The sequence below is a fragment of the Sapajus apella genome, unplaced genomic scaffold (genome assembly GCF_009761245.1).
Source record: "Sapajus apella isolate SASKATOON/1434 unplaced genomic scaffold, GSC_monkey_1.0 scaffold39, whole genome shotgun sequence".
NCBI classification, from domain to species: Eukaryota; Metazoa; Chordata; class Mammalia; order Primates; family Cebidae; genus Sapajus; species Sapajus apella.
The window spans coordinates 8,427,647-8,445,506 of NW_022436979.1; the positions used below are offsets into that span (position 1 = coordinate 8,427,647).

General features: G+C 37.6%; 1 protein-coding gene across 2 annotated transcripts in view; it reads right to left on the minus strand.

The window, feature by feature from the left end:
• Window positions 1-17,605, minus strand: part of HPGD (15-hydroxyprostaglandin dehydrogenase) — a 30,047-nt gene extending 12,442 nt beyond the window's left edge. Inside the window, exons 1-5 of one of the 2 annotated variants that reach the window (XM_032298683.1) lie at window positions 17,064-17,605; window positions 16,637-16,760; window positions 13,505-13,611; window positions 4,006-4,102; window positions 2,001-3,490 (exon numbers count right to left, since the gene is read on the minus strand). In XM_032298683.1, coding sequence (XP_032154574.1) covers window positions 3,381-3,490; window positions 4,006-4,102; window positions 13,505-13,611; window positions 16,637-16,760; window positions 17,064-17,156 — 531 coding nt within the window. In that variant the 5' untranslated portion in view covers window positions 17,157-17,605 and the 3' untranslated portion in view covers window positions 2,001-3,380. Of the gene's footprint in view, window positions 1-2,000; window positions 3,491-4,005; window positions 4,103-13,504; window positions 13,612-16,636; window positions 16,761-17,063 lie in introns of those variants that run through there. The other variant, XM_032298682.1, reaches the window with a different exon arrangement.
• Window positions 17,606-17,860: the final 255 nt, after the last annotated feature.

A 17,860-nucleotide genomic window follows, 5' to 3' on the forward strand; every position in this document is an offset into this window, starting at 1 on the left:
ATTTTATTGATACTCCAACGTTTTCACTTCTGAGTAAATAAGATCCACATGGTATCTTTCACAAAATGCTACCGAGTGACAGAGAATTTCCCAGGTGAACCCCACAGCCTCACTAACCAAATACGTAGCAGGGTCAGCAGAGGCTCCTTTCCCTGTGACAATTACGTTTCCTTTCCCACAGTTTGAGGCAATTAAATATGTAAGAAGTGCATTGGACTTTTATGAGATGTTTTATGCAGCACAGCTGTTTGATTATCTGCATTGAACCAGACTTTGTTCTTCTATTGTTCCTTCCAACTTTGTTTTAATGGTTCAGGATGGATGTGGCAAAGTTAGTGTCTGTTTGTGTATTGTGTTTATAAACAGAAACTCATGTTGCAAAGTCCATGTGGGTTAACAACAGTCAGAGTAACTTCTGGAACTCTAGACTAGAACACACCCATCCCACAATCTGCTGAGGAATCACTGCCTACTTAACTACTCCTGTTTGTTGAGCCTATTAATTGCATTTGATACTCTGTCTGAGTCAATGGTCATTACTCATTAACTTCTCTACCCAAACCAGTGTGCCAACTTAAGGTTTTACTGTGACAGTGAAGGACTCAGCTGCATCCATGCCAGAGATCGTGAGGATAGATGTGTTGGGTTGAATACTCCTTCAATAGAGTAAGCAGTATGGAGAAAAACAGGAAAAAATAATCTGTGAGGAAGGAAGGTTTGGAAAACACAGGTAGGCAAATATTAGAAGTACTCTGATAACTCCTTAAAGATTTTTTTGGTCCTCTCACCTCTTTCTACATGCTATGTCTCAAGGGCATAAAATTGTTGATACCATTTCTGAGGGAATGAAGAAGATAGAGGAGGCCTCTTTTGCCTTGTCCCATATTACAATATCCTGAATTGTTATCAAATGAATTTCATTATGGGAAGAATTGGAGGCTCTTGGTTGGTTGACAAAATACAAGGCAATTCATTTTAAGACTGTGAGATGAGGCATGTTAGTGGATGGAAAAGGAAGTAGCAGGGACTGTCCACATGGCCAGTATGGAAACAGTGTAAACACAGGAGGTGTGGAGGTTGGAATTGCGAAGGGAGGGTGCCAAGGACGACATCTGAAAATGGGGGGGGGGGCGTAATAAACCAAACAGAGGGCACAATGATAAACTTAAGCTACTTAACCATTTTATATAGTGTTGCCTTGCACATAGGAAGCAAAGTCAGAGGGAGAAGCAGTGTGTAATGCAATGTTATTCATTAAATTGTACCAGTGCCAGGAAAGTAATTTAAAACCAAAGAAAACTTTTTCACTGAATTTATATGAAGTCATTGTTTTATCTGCGTGAATACAGAAATCCCCACACATGATTGCAAATATTGTATCTGACATAGGTACGAAGATTAATACCCGGGGGTGGGGGTGAGCAGGATGGTAAAGGAAGCTCCTAGCCAACAAAGCAAAGGGAACATCGAATTGCAAGCCTTAAACTGCTCTTCCTAATGGCCTGTTTTGACTTGTGACACTGGTAAGCTCCCCAAATATTTTTAGGACTTTGTTGGAAGTGTCAAATAGGGCAAAAGCTTAAGATTTCACTGAAGGTTTAGTAATGTAGCCGTGAGATTAGAGCTGTGCCCATGAGGCCTGAAGGGTTTTATTTAAGTTTATTTTGCAAGGGTTTATTTAAGTCAAAAGATTTCCGTTTCTTTTACTTTTCTGTAAGGCTGAGATAAATACAGGTAGATTAACAAATAAACTCATAGACATTAGAGATAGATAGATAATCTAGGGGTTAAAATTCTAAGAAGACTTGCATCAGGCTATTTGCATGTGAATTCCAGCTCTGAGGCTTACTTGATGTGTAAGCGTAGGCAAGATATTTCACACTTCTCCTACCTTAGTTTCCTCATTTTCAAAATGGAAATTATAGAATTTACCTCACAGGGTTGTTGTGAGGATTAAATGAGATAATGCACAGTGTAAAATGATACCAGGTAAACAGTGCTCAATAAATAACTATATATTTAAATATTTTAATCAGATAAAAGGCAGCAGTACTACATTGCATTTCTTTATTCATGCTCTCTGGGGCATGTAAGCACCCTAGTATGGTACAGAATTTCTCCCAGATCGTCCTAAATTGATCCAACCCTGAGGCTTTCAGCCTTTCAAAGAACGAAATCAGCGCCTCTGGTGATATATCATACAGGGGCTCCCTGTATGATATTCAAGGTACTCCAAGCTTCGCTGGCCCTCTTAGCTTTATAGGAAGAATACACAGAAGTATCAATCTTGATCACAGCCCCAGCAGGTTTTTAAAGATTTAAGCTTTTAAGGAAATTTTAAATATCTCTTTTTAATTCTCCAGTCACTTGTTTATTTCTTATAATTTTATTTCAAAATGGTATAGATTTAACTTTGCCAATTTGCTTTAGGGTTTCAGTCTCCCACAGCTTAACATGTGGCCCTCTCCGGAACACATATCCCTTTCACATATTGCCCATGCTCTCACCTTTTAAAGTATCATCAGAATTAAAATGTTATCATTTATAAGTCGTTGTACTACTAGGAAAAATAACCTTATTACCCTGAAAAATGTATAGAATTAGGTTTGTAATAGCTTTAGGGACATGATTTTGACTTTAAGCAACCCAGAAAATGAGATGCTAGTTTATTTTTGAGAACTTCTAAAGGAGACTTCTAAATCTCCTCTGGTGGCAGCTTTACTGTAAAAGGGATATCTGACAATCATTCCTAGAGGGATGAAAAAAATACTGAGAATCAGACAGCGGTTCAGCCACACGTACCTCCAAACCCAACTTCCCAAATCAGTGGAGCTGGGATGCCAAGTTGGGGTGGGACATGGGGCTGAAGTTCCTATTTTCAAATCACCACACGAACTAAAACCAAGAAGATAATTTAAAAAAGCCTCACTGTTTTTGGACACAGCTTAGATTTGCTGTCCATATTGATCAGACTTTCTAAACTTCACAATTTCATTTGAACTGTTCAAGAGCCGTTGATGATTTTTTTCCTAGAGTTTGAAAAAGTAAAGTCCCTTGACCCAGCTGCTCCAAAACATCCAGTCACAGGTTTAAAGCTAGTATTGAAGGAGAAGATATCAGCTGATACTAAATCATGCTGCCCTGAAAACAATATAGTTTAGAATTGCATACTGTGGGAAAGATGATTAGCTGCCCTCTGAAATCCATTCTTCCCTTAGGCACACAGCTAGACTGCATTTCCCAGACAGATTCTTTTACAGTCAGGTAAAACGTGAGCTCAAGTTCTATACTGAAATGTGAGCAGAATAATGTCTGCCATTATTCAGTTGGGGTTTTTAAAAGAGTAGCCATGCCTCCTCCATGTTTCTTTTCTCTCTCTTCTAGGCGGAAAGGAATCCACCAATTCTAGAGTATTTTTGGGAGCTCCCTGCTAAAGATAGCTGAACTTCTGCCAGCCAGGATTTCAAGTGTCTGCATCCAGAAGAGGTAACTGCAACAAGGACCTTGCCTTGGACTGATGTACAAGTAAGGAATATGCTTATATTATATGTAAGTCATGGCATGTTTGGCTTTATTTATTAGTTTAACATATCTTAACTATGATTTATACCATATTTTACAATTACACACTCTCACTAAAATCACATGGGAGCAGAGACATCTTAACTTCATATTAGTGCTTTTTACTTTGCCAGAAGTGCTTTCACATACATTATTCCTTAGGCATCTCACAACAACTTTTGAAAAACAGTAACGCTGAAAAAATATATACATATATTTTCAAACAGTACTGCAGTAAGATAATTTTAAAAGCCACAAGTTAAAATAATATAGACTTGTTTTTCAAACGTGTGATATTATGCAATAGAAAATTCTGTGGAACTATAAAAAATCAGATTTTCCATTTCAAACTTGAGTTGATAATAAATATACTTTGAAGATTTGTTTTTGTGGTCCGAATTACCAGTAAGAAAATGTCACATTTAATCTCATAATTGCCCTTACCCGCTAAAGATGACATATTGATGATGATGCCTCCTTCACCTCCATTTTGCTTACTCATGTAATCCAAGCCAAGATAGGTTCCACTGATAACAGAAACCTAATCCAGAGGCACAGGGGAGAAAAGAAATGTAGTCATTATCCTTTTTTTTTTTTTCCCCCCATTTATTTATTTTATTGCATTTTAGGTTTTGGGGTACATGTGAAGAACATGCAAAATTGTTGCATAGGAACACACATGGCAGTGTGATTTGCTGCCTTCCTCCCCATCACCTACATCTGGCATCTCTCCCCTTGCTATCTCTCCCTAGCTCCCCACCCCCCCAACCTCCCTCCCCTATTTCCCCCCAACTGACCCCAGTGTGTAGTGCTCCCCTCCCTGTGTCCATGTGTTCTCATTGTTCAATACCCGCCTATGAGTGAGAACATGCGGTGTTTGATCTTCTGCTCTTCTGTCAGTTTGCTGAGAATGATGGTTTCCAGGTTCATCCATGTCCCTACAAAGGTCCCTAACTCATTGTTTTTGATGGCTGCATAATATTCCATGGTGTATATGTGCCACATTTTCCCTATCCAGTCTATCATCGATGGGCATTTGGGTTGGTTCCAGGTCTTTGCTATTGTAAACAGTGCATTATCCTTTAGCATATTTTCACACACCAAAGTTTTTATAGCTATTCCAGATACCTAGGGAGATTTCTGCAAATATTATCAATGAAATATTTTAAAAGAGCTTTGTTTCTAAAGCTAGTCATTAACCCTGGATTCTGCTTGCCTAATCACTGTGGAGCTTGTCATATATCTGTGAAACTTCACTTAGTTGCCAAATGTGAGATTTTATGCTACAAGTTGTATTTCAACAATGTTTGTTACTTCCATTCAATTCTCAATATCTTCAATAATTCCATACATTATTCTTGTTTGCTAAATTTTGGACACAAAACTTATTTACCCATCTTATCTGCATATGGTTCTCATGTCTCAGTGTTCCACACTTATCTACTCTGTTTAATTCTCTTGGATCTTGGAATATAGAGTTGTGCTTACTCTTGATTTCTTACAAGAGTAAGTTTTTATTTTTTCCTTTTTTCTTTCTAATAAAAATTCTATATAATACAGAGGAAGATGATCTCAAATATAATGCAGACACAGACACCGATTAATTAACTTCAGTCATAGAAATCTCATTCTTTTTGACAGTGGCTGGTTTAAGAGCCAGCAGGTGACCCAGTTTTGGCCAGTGATACCTGGGAGGCAATCAGCTAGAGATGGGAACAGGATGGTTGCTGCTGAGAAACTTTTTGTTGCTCTTAAACCAGAAGAAACGGTTACACTGTCTGCTCTACACGAATGCTGTAACTTAAATGGACATTCCATATTTCTGAGTATCCTGAAGATGAAACCAACATAAAGAATGGCAGGTGGGAGGAAGGACAGGACCCTGGGCCCTGATAATACCATTGACCGGTAAGATCAAGCAATCCTGAACTGTGTGTTGTGTGAAATCACATAAATGTTTTATCCAGTTTAAGAAGTGATTTTCAGTTAGTTCGGCATCTGGTCTTTAGTAATGTCTATCATTAAATTGTATTAATCACTGCTTACAGCTATTCTTTTGATAGTTTACCGTTTTGCCACTCACATCCATGTGTAAGCACTTTTCCTGTTTTTATTCTAATGACTGCTAAAAGAAAGAAAGAAAGAAAAAAAAAACCCTTGCGAGAACAAATTGATTATTTTAACCATAGGGTTCCCTTTGGAATTAAAACATTCATACCCTTTCCCTCTCCGCCTTTTTAAAAAGAAAATTTTTTTTTTTGACATCTTAATTCCTATTTTTTTTTATGCTTTACAGTACTGTAAAGAAAATGATACAATGAGTCTGAAACAGAGGGTAGATACGTGTTTACCTTCTTTTTATTTCAAAAAATTCCTCTTGAAGTTTTTTTTTTTTGACAAGCATTCCGATATACTTCTACCTAATAGTAGCTCTAGAATAAAAAAGTAAATTGGAGATTCTATTCACTTAAGCCATGTGTCAGTTTGATATTAAGTAGGCTTAGGGAGAATGCAAAAAATCTCTGCATGATTTCCTTTACAAAAGAAAACCAAAATATTAATTGTTTATATAAGCAGAAAAAATTGCAGATGGCTGAAATTACTGAAGCCGGTTAGATTCTGTTAGTTTCTGCAGAAGTCTCCAGCATGTCTGAACAGAATTTCTGTTCATGCATATTGGCGCTATGCTTTTATTCTCAGGTATTTACAGCTTTGCTGACACCCCACTGTTGTGTTTTCAACATGAACAAGAGGAAGCCAGATAGAAAACTTGGGAATGTTTAATGTTTATTTTTAATTTTTTCAAAAAAGCAATATTTATCTTTAAGTCTTTGGTGGAGGAAAGCAAGGGATTATTTTTCTTATCCATTATCAGGTTAAGAACTGGACAATTTTTCAAATGACAGAGTTCAAAGGATGAATCTACATGACAGGGTCTAAGGCTTTGGCTGTGTACAAATGATATTTTTCACTTTTCCTCCATTACGATAACAATTTATTCCCTATTCTGGATTATATATGCATGTGTATCTATAAAACATATTAGAAAAATTGCTAGAAAACCATAGAGTAAAATGTTTCCTATTCTATCTTAAATTTTTTTGTTCTTAGCAATGTTTGTGTATCTTATAGATTGTCATTATAATATCAAGCACATAGAAAAAATTAAAATTACAGACATTTCTAGATGCAAACAAAAAATAACTGAAATCTATAGTATCATTTTAGCCATTCTGTGAAGGTAGTTAAATTTTGTAATTCACTCCTAAGGAAAAGAAAATCTTACGTCTAATTTCACCCAGAGAATTTTAAAAATTCAATTATTGACAAAATGGTCTAATTAACACATGATTAGCTGATATTTTTGGTTACGAAAAGACAGCTTTTATAAGTAATAATGAAATTGCTATTGTGTTGTATTCCGAATCTTAACTTTTTTTTTTCTTTTACTAATTAAAGCATGCTCTAACTTAAAATCACTCTCATAAATTATCCTATATTGGGAACAATTCTCTAGTAATAAATGAATAAATGGTAATAGCCTACTTGTTTATCTTATCAGGCACCCTGTGTTCCTATAACACACACATTCTCTCTCTCTCTCTCTCTCTCTCTCACCCTCTCTCTCTCAATTTTTTCACTACTGACATTTCCAAGCTGTGATTTCTCCATTTCCTCTATCTCAACTTCCTCCATACTGGCATTCCTCTTAGTTTATTTATGGTTCTTGCACCACACTGTAGTTTTAAAAAAAAACAAAAAAAAAACAACAACTTCTGGTACATAAATCCTGCAACTTTGCTTTTCAGGTTCCCTGTGTTTTCTTCAGCCCAGCTTTCAAGAAATACTAATATAGCTGATAATTTTTCTAAATTCTTTTTCATCCGTCATTTTTTCATGTTCAAAATTTTCCCATTTTTGCATGTTTTGGGGGTTAATATTATAGTCTTCCCTTTACTGGAGCAACTTACAATTTGGCAAACTCTGCCTAACTATGCATAGGTAACTGGATCTTTCAATTATAATGTACCAGTTGCAGCAACTAGTACTAATGCAATTTCTAATTGACATCCTTAGGGGCCAAGAAAAGAGAACATATTTGATAACAAGGCTCTATCCACTTCTTCAACTCATCATTAGAGCTAAAGGAGGGCAGAGGAATGTATATGGAATAAAATAAGAGAGTGAGAAAATGTAGTTTTTTCATTTATTATTATTTTTTGAGGCAGGGTTATCCTCTGTTGCCCAGGATGGACTGCAGTGGCACAATCTTAGCTCAGTGCAACCTCCACCTCCTGGGCTAAAGTGATTCTCCTGCATCAGCCTCCTGTTGTAGCTGGGACTATAGGTGCGTACCACCAGGCTGGGCTAATCTGTGTGTGTGTGTGTGTGTGTGCGTGTGCGCGTGTGTGTGTGTGTATGTTTAGTGGAGACGGGGTTACACCATGTTGGCCAGGTGATCTCAAACTCCTGACAGCAACTGATCCGCCTTCCTGAGCTTCCCAAAGTGTTGGGATTACAGGCATGAACCACCGTGCCTGGCCAGAAAATGATTTTGATGCTCTGTAAGGGAAGTGCAATTTACTGAATGCATTATATACAGTGGCACTGTGCTGGATGCTTCACATACACTATGGTTTATTTAAGTTTAACAGTCTTTAGAGATAGGGTGTTCACCTTCCCCCCTTGGAAATTCAAGATGATAGAAATTAAATAACAGTTCATAAACTATAGATTTAGGACTGGATTCTGATTTTGACTAATCCCAAATAAATATCTTTCCCAATGCAAATCTAGTCAATAAGTACATTTCTGAAACAAAATGACTAGCAATAGTCATCTATTTTGTTTAAATCTTATTTGACCATATTAACCCACTTATGCCTAGTGTTCCATTATTGGAATGCTAAGCATGTGAGAGTTATTTAGATCCTCCTGCTCAAGGTCATCACCAGGGTCTGATTTTTCAGACCCTGAAAATTTTTAGACCCCCCAAAAATTGCAACCTCTGGCATAAATGGGTTAAGGGATTCAACATATATTAGTTAAATGTCAAAATTAGAGTATAAGTTTCACATCAGTTGGGATGAATACATTTAGGTTTATTGAAACTTCAGAAAGTTACAAAATTACATGACAGAATTACCATACCAATAGTCAAAGTTAAGTTTACATCTGCCCAATTGCCAGCATTGATAGTTGGCAAAGACTAATTGTTGATAGTTTTGCAAAGACTCATTCTTTCCTGAACATTTCTTACGTGTTCTGAACAGCTATAAATAATGCTGCTGTTGTTGGCTTCAAACTAAGGAGGAAGTATAAAATAGCCTAATGGAAACAAAGCACTAGGAAGAGGTTTAGTGTATTCCTTGTATGGGAAGAGGGATGAGATAAGCAAAGTGAAAAGGAGTAAATTTGATAAGGAGTAAAAGTGGAAGGACAGATGATACTGTTTGGAAGCGCTAATGTATTTGGAAAGCAATGTACTGAAACATAGAAGTGACTAATCTCATGTATGCAATATATCATATACAGGTAATGGCAGTTAACTAACATCTATAAGGACACAAAACAATAGTTTTCTGCCTTGAAAGAATTTGTGGTTTACTAGCATGAATTACGTATATATTAAAACAATTCTAGTAAAATTAAAAAAAAACTGGTAAGCCCTATGAGTATGGTATAAGTATATTGTATAATATTTCAGAAGAGGGAGAGATATATGGTAACGTCCTTTAAGAGGTTACTATCTGACATGGGCAGTAATACAAGAAAAACACGCATAAGGAAAAGCATGCAATTGTATAAGACCCAAGGAGACAAATTAAATCCAGAAAAAAAGTTTTAAAAAACGATTATATAAACTAAACACAAATATTTCCATTACAGTGACAGAGATAATCAAGTTGGAAGGACAATAATTGGTCAGACTCTACTCTTGCAATGGGTTTAGGGAGGAGGGGAAGTAACACATTTTTAAGTAAGACATTGGTGACAATTTTACTTAAAAACGTGTTACAAACAAAACACATTGGTGTTTTCTCCATGAAAACGTATGTCATTAGTTTCTGATGGTAAGCTAAAAAGTAGCATAGATCAGGAGTGTCCCAAGAAAAATAAAGGCTGGCTAAATTTCAATGGAGAAGGAACTAGGACTGTTAGTTAAAACTAAAGGATCACAATAAAATTCCCCTGGTCTTCCAGACTTTCCTATTTGCACGTATTCACAGTCAGAATATTTCATTTCACTACATTTCTCCTAAAGTAGAAGAAGATCACAGAACTGTCTCAAATTAGGAAAATCAGCTATCGGGTCTCTCCAAACACATGTGTGTATATTTGCAATTAGAATCCCAAAAAGATTTTGAGGCAAACTTGACAGTTTCAAGTTGTTTTCAAATATAATGAACCAGATACACTAGATAAAAAGTTTTAAAAGAACTGCAAGGAGGGTATTCATACTGTAAAATAGAATATTCTTTCTTGATTAAAAGATTTTAGGTAAAACTCTACATCCTTTCATGTTAGAAAGTCCTGAATGATGTAACATTCGAACATCGAAGTAACATAAAGCCAACATCATACTGAGTAGGAAAAAGCTGGAAGCATTCCCCTTGACAGCTGAAACAAGACAAGGGTGCCCACTCTCACCACTCCTATTCAACATAGTACTGGAACTTCAAGCCAGAGCAATCTAGCAAGAGAAAGAAATAAAGGGCATCTAAATAGGAAGAGAGGAAGTCAAACTCTTTTTTTTCAAACGATATGATTCGATATCTACAAAACCCCATAGTCTGTGCCCAAAAAGCTCTTAGAACTGACAAACAATTTCAGTTAAGTTTCAGGATATAAAACTAATGTACAAATATCAGCAATATTTCCAAACACCAATAATGTCCAAGCTGAGAGGCAAATCAAGAATGCCATTTACAATAGCCACAAAAAAGAAAATAAAATACCTATGAATACAGCTGACCAGTGAGGAAAGATCTCTACAATAAGAATTATAAAACACTGCTGAAAGGAATCAGAGATGACATTGTTAAATGAAGAAACATTCCATGTTCATGGATAGGAAGAATCAATATTGTTAAAATGGCCATACTGTCCAAAGCAATTTATAGATTCAATGCTATTCCTATCAAACTACCATCATCATTCCCACAGAATTAAAAAAAAAAACTATTCTAAAATTCATATGGAATCCAAAATTAGTCAGAATAGCCAAAGCAGTCCTAAGTAAAATGAACAAAGCTGGAGGCATTCCACTACTTGACTTTAAACTATACAAGGCTACAGTAACCAAAATAGCATGGTACTGGTTCAAAAGCAGATACACAGACCAATGGAACAGAATGGGGAAGCCAGAAATAAAGCTGTATACCTACAATCATCTGATCTTTGACAAAATTGACAAAAACAAGCATGAGGAAAGGATGCTTGTTTCAATAAATGGTGTTGAGATAAGCAGGTAGCCATATGCAGAAGATTGAAACTGGACCCCTTCCTTACATCATCTAAAAAAATCAACTCAAGATGAATTAAAGACTTAAATGTAAAATCTAAAACTATAAAAATCCAAGAAGAAATCACACACACACACAAAAACCCATTCTGAACACAGGCCATGGCAAAGATCTCATGATGAAGTCTCTAAAAGCAATTGTGACAAAACCAAAAATAGGAGCTAATTGAACTTTATAAAGAGCTTCTGCACAGCAAAAGAAACCATCAAACCAGTAAACAGATAACCTACAGAACTGGTGAAAATATTTGCAAACTATGAACCTGATAAAGGTCTAATATACAGAATATATAAGGAACTTTAACAAAGCAAAAACCAAACAACCCATTAAATAATGGGCGAAGGACATAAACACACTTTTGTGAATACTTCTCAGAAGACAGACACATGGCCAACAACATAAAAAATGCTCAGTATCACTAATCATCAGAGAAATGCAAATCAGAACCAAAAAGAAATACAATTTCACACCAGTCAGAAAGGCTATCATTAGAAAAAAGTAAAAAATAAAAGTAACAGGTGTACATTTTGGAGCTTTCTCAAAGAACTTAGAACAGAACCACCATTCAACCCAGCAACCCCATTACCGGGTATGTACTCAAAGGAACACAAATCATTCTACCAAAAAGGCACAGCACTCATATGTTCATCACAACACTATTCACAGCAGCAAAAACATAGCATCAATCTAGATGCCCATCAGTGGTGGACTGGATAAAGAAAATGGGTGCATATACAGCATGGAACACGAAGCAGACGTAAAAAGGAAATCATATTCGTTGCAGCAGCATGGATGCAGCTGGACGCCATTATCCAAAGCATATTACTGCAGGAACAGAAACCCAAATAACTCATGTTCTCAGTTACGCATGGGAACTAAACATTGAGCACATATGGATACAAATCGGGGAACAACCATCACCAAGGTCTACTTGGGGATGGAGGGTGGGAGGAGAGTGATAGTGGGAAAACTATGGGGTGCTCTGACCACTATCTGGGTGATGAAGTCCTCTGTACACCAAACCCCAATGACACACAATTTACCAGTGTAACAAATCTGCACATGTACACCTTGAACCTAAAAGTTGAAAAAGAAAAACCAACAAATACAATTTTAAATAAAAGAAAAATGGATTTTAGGTATCTGTCAAGTTTAGGGAGCAATTTTGTATTCTTCTCAAGGTAGGACTGACAGAGTTAGCTCTTTCATGAAGTAGTGTCATCCTCATTGCCTCTATCAGGTTATTATAGCAGTTAGGTAATTACTCATGGGCATTTCAATTTAAGCCAAAAATTTATTGACTAAACACTATCTTCAAGATACTGTATTGATTACTGGGAGGGAAACAAAGAAAAACATAACCCAGTTCTTGTTTTTATGGAGTTCATAATCTACTAGGAAGATATAATGAAGTAGGAGGCCACTCCCTGTACCTTTATACACACACAGTGGGCACATTGTACTGTGCAGTTACCTGCCTTGCAAGATTGGTAAGGATGACCTTAGCAAGGGTAGGGTGACCCCAGGCACAGCCTATCTGACATTTTGTTTTAGTTAAAGTTTGATTTTTACTAAACTCCAATATCTTAGGTCAAGGGTATTTATAGAATGAGATAACCAATAAAATCATGATTCAATGGCTAAAACAGAAAATTTTATTTTTTTTGTTTTTTAATTCCACCATTTTCAAGAGCTAAATAATTATCAAACATTGTGGAAATCACACCTTCACATACACACACAAATACACACACACACACACACACACACACGAACCACAAACTTTCAGGATAAATGCAACTGTCACTTTAATCTTCTCTTCTGTTACATTATTGGCATTTAATTAAGATTTATTTTTAAATAGTCAACAGTTGACAAGCTTTTTCTGTAAAGGGCCAGATTGTAAATATTTTAGTCATTGAATGCCATAGGATCTTTGTTACAGCTATTCAGCTTTGCCCTGTAGCATGAAAATAGCCATTAACAGTACTTAAATGAGTGACTGCGTTCCAATAAAACTTTATAGACACTGAAATTTGAATTTCATATATTCATGTTATTCTTCTTTTGAATGTCTCAACTATTTAAAAATATAAAAGGTATTTTTAGCCTGCAGGTCACACCAAAACAGTTGGCAGGCCACTTCATCCTGCAGGTCATAGTCTGCCAAGCCCTGAGTTAAGCAATCAATGATATTTTATTCATGCCTCTTTCTAATATTTTAAGACAGAGTTACTCTCATAATTGAATTTCTTCCTTTTTATAAAAGGAAATGCTTTTCTCTAGCTGTCTGTAACTTCCTTTTTTTCTACATTGTAGGCCATTTGGTTTCTGTGACACCAAGAACCTTTTTTTTCTTTATAAACATCATGTTATTAAATAATTGTAGGCAAAAAAACATAGTTAAGATAACTCACCAAATTTATTTGCAGAGTTTTTTCCCAGTTTTTCTCATTATTCACTCCAGCATTATTGACCAAAATGTCCAATCTTCCAAAGTGGTCTACAACTTTTCTAAAAGTGTCTGATTTAAAAAATATATATATTATTGATACATTCTTATTTTCCATGTATACATTTAAATCATGTCCTGTGCCATGGGAGGAATTTTAGTTTATTTACCCTTATAGTAAACATTATACTCATGAGCTGTGTCTTAATTCCTTGCTTCTCAATGTGTGGTTTGTGGACTAGCAGCTTGGTAAGAGTGCAGAATTTTGCAGACACTACAGATGAACTGAATAAGAATCTTAACTTTAACATATCCTTAGATGATCTGTATGCACACTGAAGTTCTATAAGCGGTAACTTTTAGAGAACTGAGCATCCTAAGCTAAGAACTCCTTGAAGTCAGTTAGGGCAAGCAACATCTTTTAGTTTCTGAGAAGTTACTGGAGCTCTGTAGTTTAGACTATGGTAAATATCCTTTTCTATAAGCCATATTAAATTCATAAAGTATTATATAAATATAAGCATTCTGGTGTATTTAGATCTGTTATGCATATTTTGGGGGGGTTTACACCTTAGTAAAATTCTACTTTTCATTCAGCTGATTTTGATGACTGAAACTTCGATGTTTACCATTTCCTTCTTTTCTTCTTTCTCATTATTATTACTACTTCAAATTTCTGGTTTGTATAAAACTATGCTCAAACAGGATAAAGTTGGCATGGATTCTGAGGCATGAATGTCTTTCAGTACACTATCCAATCACATGTCTATTGTTTCTCAAAGCAGCCTTTGACATAGTTCTAATTGATTTAAACTCTTTCCCTGGGCCTTTGATCATTCATTCTATTTCTATTACTTTACACTTTGGATAAAAATTGTGGTTGTTTTTCTATACGACGGAAATGTATTCTCAGATCTCCAGGCCAACATATGCAGTCCTTTAAAAAAAGTAGATCAGCATAAACTTTATTTTGATTGAAATAAATTCATACAATCATTAACATCCACCAGACATATTGGGGAAGCCATGGATTAATCAGTTCCCATGTGGATAAATTACTACGCTAGTTAATTGCTAAAAACATTTTCAAGAATTTCTAATATGCACCTTTTACACTCTCTGTACTGGAATGGAAGGACAACAACATACAAACTCTTTACTTTTTCATGGAATTTTAAAACTGTTTCTTAAGATCTCAAATTGGGTCCAGAAAAGGTCCCCCAGTATTTGTTTTTCTCCTTCCATTCTTAGAATGTTAAACAACCTCCACCTTTTGGAAAATGAGGGTGTTAAATATGTATGTCTAATTGCCTCTTCAATTTTCTTTCCTCATGCTGTTGTCCACTGTATTTCTTATACTCTGGCCTTACCAATGTATAGTATACCATCTTGTTTTCTGACATCCCATTGAATTCCAGCCTGAAGCAACTTATAGTCTAGCTCTTGCTGACATTTATATGCTAGATACTCTTTACAATTTATCTAAACTCTCTTGGCTGCAATTTGTTGATTTGTAAAATAAGTTATGTCTAGATCATCTCCAAGAACCTTTTCTCCTCATATTTTTATGGTTTCCATATGTTTAAACAGTTGTAAAAGTTGTAGGCATCATTAAATCCTGAAATTGGAAGAATCAATGTCATGTTTTCCTTAGATGCAAACAAATGCTGATGTCCAGAGAGCATGTGGATTTCTCATGACCAACATGCCTTCCCTAGTCACTCATTATGTGTCTGAGTTTTTTTCCTCCTCCACAATCATTTATCCTTAAGGAATGTGTTTATAGCCAAGGCACTAATTTTAAATACCGGGAAAAAACAATTGTGGTTAAATGTCATTTGTGAAACTATATGAGACAGAAATGGCTTTCAGGTTATCTATACTGTTCCTTATTCCATTAACATGAATGTTGAGATTTGACCTGGCTCTATCCTTGATCCAAAATATCACATGCAATCAATGTAATTATCCTCTGGCACAATATGTTCCTCTTGCATTGTGTTTACAAATCTGTTCTGCTCATACTTGTCACCTGCGTTATAGGTCTTCATGAGCATTTTCAGATTTCAATGATGTAATTTCCTTTAAAACAATTTCTCTTAACTGTAGGTGCACCACTCCCTTCTAACACATCAATTCATTTTCATTCTCTTGCAGAATATTTTAAAATTAAAAAATAAATTTACATTTGATGTCCCTTTAAGAACAGGGGCACTGGAATAAGATTTACAACAGTTTTTGGTCCCCTTGATTTAAAAGTGCCTAACAATTTACTCAGTCTATTTGAGTAAAACTTGTGAAATACAAATATTTTACTTTTCTGGCTTTTCTCCAGAATTTTTGTTTTCTGTAAGTTTATTGGGGGCACTCTCAAGTTCTCCAACAGGTTTACAAAAAAATAAACAGCTTTATAATCAAAGCTGTTTATTGTGTATGCCAGTATTGTCCCTGATATTTCACAAGTAGATTGGTCTATTTTAAGTGAGTAGCTGGAAACAGGAAAGCATGAGGAAAGGCTGATAGAGACGTTTCCACTACAGTTCTAACACTGTACAGTTTATTATGATTACTATTATTATTTTAAAGTATCATCTCGTTGGGGGAAAAGCCAGATTAAACATCTGGTCAAAAGCATCGAGCACTTCCGTGATGATGATCCTTGGACTTGTATTCTGATATGTTTAAAAGAAAAACACTGCCACATTGGATTGTCACTGGACTCCGGCTTTCTGGGAGAAGCTGTTTGTTACAGTCCCTCAGCCTACCCTAACTTTCCACGTTTTGTCGGCAATTTCCACCATTTAATAATTACTGCAGCAGCACTGTCTTGGAATACATAAAGGAATTTTGATTACATTAAGTGCTGCCAAATGACTACATTAAAAGGATTTCTCCAGCAGTCTTGCCTTTCTGTTCGGTTTTACAGTTGTTGGGCTGTCGGGAAACCTATCAGTCCAAACTGTCTTTTGGAGCTTCAAGGTAGCTGCCTTCGAAGAGGCAACGGAGGTGGCACCCAGGGCCCCCTGGCCCGGCGGCCTTCAGGTTGTCGCTTGCTCAGGGCCTGTTCCCAGTTGATAGGTTGATTCTCCTGTCTTACCTCTCAGCTGCTGCTGGTCAGCCACATCGCACTGGATGAACAGAGTCTTCTGAGGTTCAAACTGCTCATCCAGGGCAGCTTTACACTGTACACCTGCTTCGAGATTCCAATCCACCAGCGCTACCTATAGACAAGAGGAGAGGAATCGCGGGTCTGCGCAGCCCGTGAAAGAGACGGACAAACAAGAAACACACAAGAGGCTCCCCTCCTGGACCTCAACTGTGGCAATTAGGTTCGGGTTCCCTCCCAGCGACTTTTCGAGGTCTGCACACAGCCTCGGCTTTGGCAAATTTTGCAAGTGGCAGAGCGGGCACTCGGGGGTCGGTCCCCCAGTCTCCGCGGCGCACCCCCGGCGGCGCGACGCGGCGGGGCGAGTCTCCCAGCGGGTGGGTGGGCAGGAGTGTCCGCGGCCGGGCGCCGGACTTACCTTGGAGCCCTTGAGCAGCAGCGCCTCTGCAAAGGCTCTGCCTATGCCCTGCGCGGCGCCGGTCACCAGCGCCACTTTGCCGTTCACGTGCATGGTGCAGCCGCTGCTGGGGCGCGCGGTGGGCGAACTCCGCGTCTCCGCGCGGCCGCGGCTTTTATGTCACCCCCCTGCGCGCGCGCTTGTAGCCTGGCGGGGCGCTCCTGCCAGTGGGCGGGGAGGAAACTGTCAGGCCGGCGCCCGCCGGGGAATCCACGGCTGTGTCACCTGGCCCCGGAGCGCGCTGAGCGCCAAGCTTCGCGATCTTTGCCTTCGGGACTCGCAGCCCGGCGCAGAGCCTCCACTCAGCCTCCCGCTCCGTGATTGGCAGACCGCTGACACAAGAAAAATTAAAAGGTTATTTCTGAAAAGGAGTTTCCTTCAGTGCCCTGAAGACCAACCCGATAGCAGGAGAGCGGAGCAGAGGCTTGGAAGCTTGGATTCCTGCACCCCACCCTGCCCCACCCCCGCCCCGCACCCGGAACCAGACAAGCAAACCATAAAGCAAACTTGCTGCTCTTTTGTCTCAAAGCTGTGTGTGAGTTCCCATCTCATAATGACTGGGGTTGAGGGTGATGGGGAGCAGAAGTAATAACACTATTGTTTTTTTCTTAGTTGCGATTTGGACAGATTTTTACGGATACTGGAGATGAGAAGTGGACTCTGCTCTGTCCTGAAAACCTGGAATCATAACATTTCAAGGCGAGGGCTGAAGAGTCTCCTTGGCGCTGTGTTTCTGATCAGTATCAATTGTGTGTCAC